Raw genomic sequence first — 11,597 nt, forward strand, 5'->3', positions numbered from 1 at the left:
GTTCTGGCCAGAATTTCAAAGTTTTTATAGTCTCCTACTATGAAGACATTGCAATTAACGAATTTCAGTGGGTCGCTTGACATTAATATTTTGGGGTTGGTAAAATGCCCCATGGAGGCAAACCTTTGAAAATTAACCTAATAACACTGCCAGCCTGTTTTGCTTTGTACATCCGACACATGGATTCAATATGACTGTGGTAACCAGCCGATGTAAACAGAGTATCAATGGCCCTCTGTTTCAAAACCCTGGGTCTGTACCAGTGCACTTCAAAGGGCCGTGGGTTGCTGAAATCTGCAAGGTCTAGGCCACGCTGGTGTTCAGACCTGCTCAGCAGATGATATGGCTACTAGTTTGCCCCCTTATCACCCATGTGTGGGGGCGGTTCGCTTTGCTTGCCTTAATCAAAGGATGACAGGTTGCGCGTTTAAAGTACGTGCTAAGAGCGCCAGGAAGGCATATGGGTGAGTTTAGAAGTTTAAAAGTGTAGATTATGATGTAAATAATAATGCTAGTACTGAAAACTATGAAAGTGCATTACAAATATGCTACATAAATAATGTTACAAAAACCACACACACAAGGGCTGCTGGGAACTGTAGTTTCTTCGAATGGTGCAGAAAGGAAAAGAGTGAGAGTAGATGATCCAGCTGTGTGAAATCTCTTTAGGCAAAGCCAGGGTTTGGGGGGGTTTGTGATTCCACGGCATGTCCACGCCAAGAGATCCGTCACATCCCACATCAAAGCAGGCCGAGTGCGAGTGTATATCTTGGGTCGGTTCTTCCCGTGCTCCACTGCCAGAGGCCAGTCAGGATGGGGGAGGTAAACGGCACAAGGACAGAAGTTGCTCCACCAGTAGCTCCAGCAAATGTACTACAGTAGCCATTCATTCATATGGAGAGCAAGCTACCCATCAAAACAGCCTTGTTGAAATTAAGGTAGAATCCTTTAAGTCTCAATGCAATCAATACACTGTATGTCTATTTAAAAAATAAATTAACCTACTTTCCATGCATTTAATGGTCTTTGTTCTAAATTTTCTAAATTCACATCTGCTCTTCTCTGAGAGTTTTGCACACCAAACGTGAATATTTGGCACAAACACGGATTTGAAATAATATGTATTTACAATGTCGCCCAATGAAAATTTGTTTCAAATGATAGCAACATCACAACCAAATATAGAAAAGCGTTGAATCTGAAATCGCAGCTAAAACAGAAAAAAGCGGTGTGCAAACCACTATACAGGAGTAAATTTGGTTGATATTCAGCGCCACCTCTTATATACATGGGGAAATTTGATTTTCGTTTAACTAATATTTGCTTAATTTTTGAGTAGATCACTTATTTCCCTTATTGGTATAGTTTCGAAACGTGAAAAAGCCTTTGGATCAGCACATTCTGAAGAATTTCAGGACATTTAGACTAGCAAGGCATTAACTAACTTATGGGTCAGAGGTCAAACATGTAACATCTCAAACACTTAGTGAGATGAAACTTTGTGCTTGAACTTTAAATAATCCAATTCAAGATAAAGATGAAGAAACGAAGAAAGGGGATGAAGAACAGATTAAACAATTCAATCAAATTCAGGACCCCATCACCCCATTCTTCTCTCCAACTGATTAAAAGGGGCCCGAGATAAGCGGAACTACATGAAACGTCCCGGCGCGAGGGAAATCATTTCAAAAGGAGGAAATGCCTAGGTTGTCTTAATTCCCAATTCACCATTTCATACTAATGTTAAAATATTAGAACTTCAAAGCTACAGGCACTAGAGACAATGCAGCCCCAGTGTTTACCTGGAAACATTATCTGCTGACCCCAAGTTAGTCATCTCAAAGGAACCCTGGATGCCATTTCCAGATGTCGTCTATCAGATTAGAGCAACATGTAAAGCTTTCATGGATCACTAAGCACCATGATGCCAATTTCCACTACTGCTGGGGGGCTGGAGAACATTGTACTCGTACGGTTGGCGTTTCACCAGGTAGCAACAACACACACGCTCAAAAAAAAAATGCTGACCACCAGAATATTGTCTGTTTCATGACTGGGAGGGAGTTCAGCCGCTGGAATGTCATAGCCAATGGAAATCAATCCAAACTTCAGGGGAATGAAGGGGGGAGGGAGTAAAAAAAAAAAGAAGATGCCTTTGATCTCGCAGAAAACCGATCCCAGGCCTTGAAGATACTGTGTCCGAATATTTGAGCCACCGCAAAGGAGAGAAAGAGACAACAGACGGAGGAGTTCGAGTAAAAGGATCTGGCATGATTGCGGTTTTATTTGCACACAGAGTGAAAAAGAGAAATTCAGGTAAGTTGCAAATGGTCGCACATTCTGCAAAATCATTGTAAAAGTATGAGAGGAAATAATCTGCTATTATTTGTGGATTTTTTTTTGTACCTCCCAAGCGAAGGCTTTAAACCACAAAAGGATGTTCCCTTGCTGACCCAAAGACATTTTTTGTGTTTGTGCATCTAAACCACATCTTGTTGTGTAACAATGTATCTGCTTAAGAAGAAGAAAAAAAATGTTAACTAAGTCATAACCATTTATCCCAAATGCTTCGATCAATTACAGGTCAATCTTCTGTTTGGTGTCCGTCACCACAGCGGTGAAACCGAGCAAAAAACGAAGCATAATCGCACGCCCGCAGACTGATAAAGGAGCTGAATCCAGAGCTGTGCAAACAATGGATGAGATGAGCTCAGCGGAGAAAGCCCTCTCTCTCATCGGGCTCACAGACTGCCTGCAGCGGCCATCTCTTCCAGGCACCAGTACACTGCCAAACAGGGAGTCTTAACCACACAAAAACTACCAAACAGGATTAGGGCGGACAGCTGCTAGCGTATCCACCATCTTTTGCTTTTTTTTTTTTAAACCCCCTCCTTCCATCAGCGGTTGTTTTATAGAATAACCGAGAGGGTAAACATCTGTAAGTTCCATCCATTTATCCATAAGAGCGCACGTCCCTTCAAAACAATCATACAAATATCGAAAAAAATTAAATAAATCTGCAACGCTGAAAAGTATAGACAGTACGAGCAGATATGGATATGGGTCACAGCATTAGTCACAGACACGCCGCCAAGCAGCAACTAACGTCATAACCCAAAGCTGCACGCTACAATGAGGGAAGATTAAAAAAAAAAAAAAAAGTTAGGAAAAATGTCACTGGTGGACGGCGAGGGATCGGGAGTGAACGGCACGGGAAAACACTCACCGTTCTGGGAATGGGAGGCGAGAGAGAACCGTTGTTCATGTAGGAATCATTGTTCATATTGGTCATCATGATGTATCCTGGGTAACTGGGGTACGGGTGGCCTTTGCTGTACATGTCCTGGAGCTTTCCTGAGAGAGAATAAAATTCAACCTGAATTAATACGAATTCCTAAGCAAGATTTACATTTATTTTAACTAATACTTGATGTGATCCGGTCAAAAAAAAAAAAAAAATCAAACTTTCAGCGGCAATTAAACAACGAATCAAAAATGAACTCCCTGAGCAAATGCCACATTTTTTAAAAATGCACGGAATCCAAGCTAAACAGGAAATCAAGAAGGTATCTAAAACGGGGAAGCCGTTTTGAGGCCACTGAAGCGTTTAGCTGAAAATTAGCATCTTAATTCACAGCAAGCAGAGAACAAAGGGCAAAAGACAATCAAGTCACTTCACTGTGACCCCAGCGCCCTGCTCGGCGTAAAAAAGACCCGGGTGCAAACAGAGATCAAATGAACTCCGGGCCATCACAGCAACATGCTGCTCTTGACAATAGAGTCTCAGACGGTGTGTTTGGAGGCCAGCGTGTCACAGGAAGATGGGGCACTTCCCTGGCACGTGTCATTACGTGTCGACAACAAACAGACTGTGGGCTGTGAAATTCCCTTCACAAAGCCATCGTGATCAGTGAAGCGGATGAACAAATTGAAATAATTACCAAGCATATTCATTACAAATAATATCCTGTATTCATTTGAATTTTAAAAAAGAGATATATATATAAATTTACACACACGCACATACATACATATATATATATATGTGTGTGTGTGTGTATGTATGTGTTTGTGTATGTGTAAATTGCTTTCTTTGCAAGTGTTTTAACATAATAAAATGAAAATGCCATGATTTTGTAAAAGCATGCTTTGAGAATAAAAAAAAGTACATCGCTGAATCAAAGAATTAATAATAATACACCATGTTTTTATCCCAAGCCATAGGACTTACCATCGTCCGGATGGTCCCTGTGCTTCTCATGGTAAGAGTCTGGTGTTATTTGGGACTGTCTAGCTGCCTGTTCAAAAATGTAGGAGAGAGATATTAACAGCTTAAATTCGGATGTGCAACGTGTTTATGTTTATCCAGGATTCCTGCTATCTGAAGAAAAACTGACAAAATAAGGCATGCTTTGATCATATTTTTGACAGAAGGCATCCATAAGGAAAAGATAACTTGAGTTTTTTTTAGACATTGATTAAACTCAGTCATTTTCTCTCTGCTGTGGAGTCTGACCACAAATGTGGTCGGTATCTTAAGGAAGGAAAAAGAAAGGCTTTGCTACTATTCTCGTTCACTCCGCATTATGAATCAGAAGTGCTGGGAAATAAACTCCATTTGGAGTTCAGCTCCCTCTGGGTGCCTTCCAGCAGAGTGAGGATCGGCACTGCTTTCCCAATTAACATTCAGCCCATCAGTTTGTTCTTTCTCATGTCATCCTGTAACCCTGCATGCTGTTGATGCCAGGAGGAAATACATTTCATTAATAAAGCCATGCATCTGCTTATTCTCCAGTTCATTTTTCTTGATTCACATGACCAAGTAGTCATTTTAAAGCATAGAAACACAAAAATAAACTGAAACGAGATTACACCAGCACACTAATCTGACAACTGTCTCACAAAATTCATTTTTGTTTCATTCGGATAATTATTTACTCTTTTCTTTGTGTGAAATTGCAGTACGTAATTTGTAAAACGACAGGCAAATTGATTGTCGCCATCATAAATGGGGTGTGCTGATTTTTAATACATATTAAAAATGTATATTAATATAAACAAGCATATTGCAGAATATTGTGAAATAATATCACAATAAACCAATTAGAGGTATAATGAGCTGTTTCAGAAATATTAAAATATGTGCAGACTTTCCTGGATAATTATTATTAATCAGAAAAATTGCACTAATAATAACAACGCTTAGCATTGTTATAGTATTGCAATATCATATTTACAATATTGTTTAATAACTGTTCAACATTAATTGTTGAATAAACTGAATAAGTATATCTTAGAAGGCTACAATTTTAAATAAACCTATTGAATAGCCACTATATTATGATTGGTAAAAGAAAATATGAATAAACAATGCCTTTGAAAATTAAATAACGACTGTGGGTTAAACATTTATATTGTTCATGATAATTTGAATGAATACTCATAAAAAAATTGTAAACATTGAATCATTTCTGTGATCAATTACGAAAATTTTGACCATCGAGGCCCTTTTTTCCTCTCGTTTAAATAAGGACAGTGGGTCAAAATTAGTTTGTTGACTTTAACACGTGTAGCTCTACCATTTAAACCATCCACACACACACACACACACACACACACACTTACAAAACAGAGGCTAAAATATCAACATGACACTTAATTTTGAAAACAAATCCCAACTTCCCAACAGCTGGACACGAAGTTTGACGGAGACCTTCACGTGCGTCTGAGGAGTGAGTTACTCACGTCGTGATTGTTACTGTTGGGACTGATTTCTGTCTCGTTGACCAGAGATGACTTGATCTCCGCTAAGTCTCCCTCCTCCTCGGAGTGGTTGATCTCCGCGAAGATCTGCTCCTTGTGCGGGTCTCCCTCGTCTTTGAACGGTATCATTTCATCGGTGGCGCAGAGCTCCGGGTCCCCGCCGCCTCCTCCACCTGACAACTGCGGCATTTCTCGGGTGATTGAAAGTCCTCCTCACCCTACAAACGCCCGGAAAGCGAACGCGTGCAACAGAAACCCCCGTATACTTTCAGCTCGCGCGCACTCCAAACACGCGCGAGAGTGTTTGGTCAACAGCAGCAAGAGCGCGCGACCGGTAAAACACTCAAGAATCCAGAGGGGGAAATAAAAATATAGCGGCGCTGAATGTAAAAAAAAAAAAAAGAAAAAGAAAAAAGTTAAAGTACAGTTCCTTGGGTGTTTTTAAGGCAAGCGTCAGAAGTTAAAGCTCAAATAAACGCAGGACAGTTCTGTCTGTTCCACACACACACACAAAAACGACTCCAAAAAAAAAAAGTGCTGGAGTTCAGATGCTGTGTGTCATTCCCGTTTTGTTTGTTGGGTAAAAAGGTGTCCCTCTTCAGAAATGAGCTCAGCAGAGACTGAGAGTAATGTTGGACTGGAGAGAGTGTAGTGCTGTACTCCTCCCCCTGATCTCTGACTGACTATAGAGATGAAAGAGAAGCCGCCGCTGTGATTGACACCTCACACACGCGCGCGCGTACACACACACATGTATTGACTGACACTCCAGAGGAAAGTAAAGGGGGATTTTATACATTTCATCCAACAAAAATGGACAGAGAGCAGAAAAAAATGTGGAGGTTCATTTTTCAGATTCGTTTTTTTGGGGCTGTTGGAAACGAAAACAGTGTCGTGACAACGTCAGTTTAACCAATTAGAAAAGAGCTACTGGATCATACATAAGCGGTGTCAAATATTTAGGATTTACAGGAAACATCAGAAGTCATTTGTGAACATGGTATTGAATGTTTCATGTAAATCAGCTGGTTCTCTGTTTAATTCGATATATGTTTGAATCGAAATGACCAAATTAAATATGTAGGATGGCGGATAACATAACTGTTATTTAATATATAATTATTAATAATAATTTCTGAAGTACATTTGATTACCACAACAAATGCAATAGGCTATGTATTTTGTTTTAGTGTTAGTAAATAGTATCAACAGCACCCTTTGTGCTTATTTTGAATTTATAAACTAAAAAATAGGAGACAAATATTAGAATATTATATAAAAATTTGAGACACGTTTTTGCATTATTAAATGACCATAATAAACGGTCGTTTAAATAGAAAAAAAATGCAAAAAAAATAATAAATAACATTAAAATACAGAAAAAAAAACAGATTTTGGCCTATATATATATTAGCCAATAATTGATCTGCATTCGCTTGCAAAGGGTGAAATCAAAGATGCAAATGCATAAATCGTTTTTAATGCAGTTGTATAATAATAGAGGATGAGATTGCGTTTGAAAAGATCTATAAAGTTGTTTGTATCTCGTATTTATCTTATTAAATACATTTTCTCATGCATGCTTGATTTAATGAATACTTGAGGTTGACCCGACTGCTTCTTTTGTTCTCAAGGTAATCTAAATTTAATTGTTTTATTCAATTAAGCTTATTTATAAAACATACACTGTACAATCACATGCCATGTAATTTATTAGGGGTCACTTTTGAACTCTAAAATATGTTATATACATAACGAATTATTTCTATCCAATATGAACCTTTGCAAAAAAAAAAGAAAGAAAAAAATGCTCTGAAATTTGACGATAAATATTTGTTAGAAATAGGCTGCATTTATACAGATCTCGTTATCAGCTGATTTTAATTGAAAACATTAATTTAGCCATTTTAGTTAAATTAACATATTAAGCAGATTTTATGAAATATATATAAATATTTAAATATATAAACCCCCATAAATGCAAGGAGCCCTCCCTCAGTGTAGCAGAAAGCAAGAAAGGGGAAGAAAAACATTGGGAGGTGTTTCTGCGGCTTGCGTGAGAATAAGTTTGGAGTAGGAGGCAGATCTTTATAAAGCAGGCGGAGGAGGGGTCAGTGGGCGGAGCCACGGCTGCCTTTGATCTGGCGGCGGCGGCCTCTTTCATCCACACTCTTTGTATGACCATATATGGTGTGAGGATGGAGACGCGCCAATATTTCCACGCGCTCCTTCATCCCAGCTGAGAGGGAAAGCGACGGTTCTCTTCCGGGTAAAGGAGACACAGCGAGAAAGATCAAAGGCTTTGGATTTGGAACCCGAATGTGGAATCGAGAGAGAGAGAGAGAGAGAGAGAGAGAGAGAGAGAGAGAGAGAGAGAGAGAGAGAGAGAGAGAGAGAGAGAGAGAGAGAGAGAGAGAGAGAGAGAGAGAGAGAGAGAGAGAGAGAGAGAGAGAGAGAGACGGGACTGGCCGCATTCCAGAGTGTAGCGGAAAGCTGAGCCTTAAACACACACACACACACACACACACTCGCGCATTCACTCACTGAGACTGGCTCACGGGATAACAATCGAACCTTTCAGTTTTTAAATGAAATGTATGCATAGCAGGACAGATGTCTTGTTATTGTAAACTGTGTGGATTTATTTTAATGCATGGTTATTTAAATGCAAGGCTCCCTATATGAAATACATTAAGGCTGTAATTCCACAGACCTGAGACAGCAAAACATTTATTATTTTCAAATGACAGATTCTCGACAATTATTAAGTGCGTCTGCACTGATACGATTTTTTATTTAGCCAAACAAAGAAATGTTTTTTTTTAGTGGCACAAAGTAAAATTCTAATTAAATTTGTATACAATGCATGTTAGAATTCTGTCCTCACAGTATTAGCAAATCTACAGATTGATTCTATTCAGGGACATATACTGGTAAATGTGAATGAATAGAGATCGTAAAGAAAGAACAAATGGGAAATTTGCTGCTTGAAAACAAAATAGCAAGTACACAAACAAACACACATCAACCTGACAGACAGGTTATTTGACAATCTATGTAAACTGTGTTGATTTATTTGAATGCATGGTTGTTTTAATGTAGCTGCATATGAAATACATAATGTATGCCAGAAATCTCAAAACAGGCATTTTTGAACTGCACTTGTTAAAAAGCCTAGACATTAACAGGATTTTTAACTTCAAATTTAGAAATGATTGATGTATTTATAGTAAAATGTAGGTCTAGGTCTTGGGCATACAAAAAAAATATATGCTGTAATTCTGTCATCAACATTGGCAAATCACAGATTGATAGACAGAAAGAAATTCAGGAGGCAAATGACTTTAAATTAAAGTACAGTATCTGGCATTATAAATCAATGTTAAATAATGAAGTGTGTGAATGCATTTTCCTGGTTCACAAAGAGGTAATTTAGTCAAAGCTCATTCTTTGTATGGGAAAGCAGCTCTGTGTGTCTAGAATATCAATAATTTGAATAAAAAGTCCAATTCAGCTTATTTCGTAACATGAGGATATCTGACCTCATCGCAAGGACAAGATATTAAAACATGAAACTATCCACATTTCAGTGAGACTTCAAAGAAAAACATACACTGCTTTGCTATACATCATTTAAGGGCCGAACATTGCGTCATCGCTGGACCTTCAACTGTTAGCAAACATACATTTACATAAACATATAAGAGCAGTGTTACATGTGAATGCACAGCTCTTGCCTTAGTATTTTTCTTTTACAGTAGGTTGGCGCAATAATTGCCTTTTTTTTTTTCAAAAAAGAGAAATATCGTGAAAGAGAAGATCATTTGCATTTCTGTCTTAATGAGTTTGCAGAAGTGACCCCTCTGAATCAAACATGAAAAGGAAAGTGTCCTGCTGTGTCCTGACCTGAATTTAGTTGTCTCTCACTCTTCTACTGCATATTGAATATTATATAACCTTGAAGGACCAGGAATGTATCCATAACACAGCATAATTTATCAGAGCGCTGCTAATCTAGACGGGAATTACTGTTGGGTTCAGAAGAGAAGTTCAGAAAAGATTGCCCTCTTGCTGTGACGCTCATGCATGTATTGCTATTGATCAGGAACCGTGGATTAATAATTTGGTTTAACTGTAATCTGAGGATGGGAATGACCTATATAATGGAGGGAAAATTTGCTGATTTGCCCTTTAAATTATTCAATCGTTTCAATACGATATTGACCGTAGATCATTAAAAAAAAGTGCTAATGTATTTAATCATATTATTGAGTCTGTAATCTCAAAATCAGAAATAGGCCATAGGCTATTATTGTTTTGTTTTTAGGCTCTACTAGAAAAGGTTTTCATGCTTGAATGTTCAAAAAACACATTTTTCACATGTTTGACATTGTTGCAGCACCTCGCTTCCCAGTCTGTCAGTAACACCCTGATTAGTTCCTGTCTCTATGAAGCCCCGCCTTCTGATAAGCACGCTGTGCTCTGATTGGCTGGCTGGATCAGTGTGTTGTGATTGGTCAACCGCTTCCAGCGTGTAACGCGCCTTACAACAGCGAGTTAAATACCAAGCCCCTTTATTTTGCTTATGCCTTAGCCGGGAAATATTTAAATGAAGAATACGCGTTTGCTCCCGGAAGAAAAGTCGAGACTACAATGGAGGTGTTTCAGGAGTTCAGAAACAGTGCGCACTGATATAGAGAATAACTCCCTCTGGAGTGACTTTCTGTAACTTTGCAGACCTTTTTCATGCTCAAACCGCAACATTACACACTAAAGGAATATGTGTTTTGCTAGTGCACTTTTTTTTTCGTTCTCCTGCTTTTGACATCACAGCTGAGCTCAGAACATTCTATAGTAAAAGGTCGGGTATTGTGCATGTGTTTTTGGTGTGTCATCAGCCAATCCTGTCATGACGTCATTTATGTCTCAGATGACCCAACGATAGCAGAATGCAAGTCGTGTGTGTGTGTGTGTACTTCAAGGCGGCATAACGCAGGTGTTATTGACATTTTTGCATCCGAGGGGGAGCAAGTTATTATTCAAATAAAGCATTTTTTTTATCTTTGGAATAATGTGCACCGATGAATCATTCACAATAACACCATAAACATGTATTAAAAACCGGATCAATTTTGATTTCATGTTGATTTTTAAAGGGGTCATATAATGGTACATGCACTTTTACAAGTTGATTGTACTGAAATGTGTGTTGGCAGTGCCTGTACACAACCATCATATAATGATAAAAATCCATCCAGTGTTTTTGTTTTAATCTCCTTATATGTTTTCCCCTGCCTCAAATCAAGCCGTTCGACCGTGTGACGTCACACGGTCGGACGCCCCTTCCGCGATTGTTGATTGACAGCAGCGATTCAACACAGACCCGCCCTCGCTCGTCCTGTCAATCATAGTCTGCGCGGACCGGCGCGGTCATTGTTGATATGCTGGAGCACTGTCTATGAGCAGAATGGCGTCTAAGCGATTGGTGTTCTGTTCTTGGGTGTAATAACGAACACAGCAGTCATTTTAATGTTCCTAAATCCGAACCGCTGAAGACGCAGTGGCTGAGTTTGTTTTCGAAGGGAATATTCCCCACGAGCAACGTCAATGCTTTCATGTTTGCGAGAATCATTTCTCACCAGACTGCTTTATAAACGAGGGTCAGTATAAAGCTGGTTTTGCTAAGAAGCTGCACCTGAATAAAGGATCGGAACCTATTCGTGTTCCTGCTGAACCTTCAGAAGAACGGAAGTGAGTGTAACATTTTATTAATCTTTATATTAATAATAATCTTTGCAAATCGCTAGCTGCACGCTTCACAATGAATGCGTCGG

At 39.0% G+C, this 11,597-nt stretch overlaps 1 protein-coding gene across 4 annotated transcripts in view; it reads right to left on the bottom strand.

Annotated features, from left to right (window-relative positions):
- Window positions 1–6,266, bottom strand: part of lef1 (lymphoid enhancer-binding factor 1) — a 45,267-nt gene extending 39,001 nt beyond the window's left edge. For all 4 annotated transcript variants that reach the window (XM_056253591.1, XM_056253590.1, XM_056253593.1 and 1 more), the window contains exons 1-3: window positions 5,746–6,266; window positions 4,232–4,298; window positions 3,227–3,354 (exon numbers count right to left, since the gene is read on the bottom strand). In XM_056253591.1, the coding sequence (XP_056109566.1) occupies window positions 3,227–3,354; window positions 4,232–4,298; window positions 5,746–5,952 (402 nt within the window). In that variant the 5' untranslated portion in view covers window positions 5,953–6,266. The remainder of the gene's footprint in view (window positions 1–3,226; window positions 3,355–4,231; window positions 4,299–5,745) is intronic.
- Between the last annotated feature and the right edge of the window lie 5,331 nt (window positions 6,267–11,597).

This window comes from Rhinichthys klamathensis, unplaced genomic scaffold, assembly GCF_029890125.1.
Source record: "Rhinichthys klamathensis goyatoka isolate OS25496 unplaced genomic scaffold, OSU_Roscu_1.1 h1tg000107l_1, whole genome shotgun sequence".
Lineage (NCBI taxonomy): Eukaryota > Metazoa > Chordata > Actinopteri > Cypriniformes > Leuciscidae > Rhinichthys > Rhinichthys klamathensis.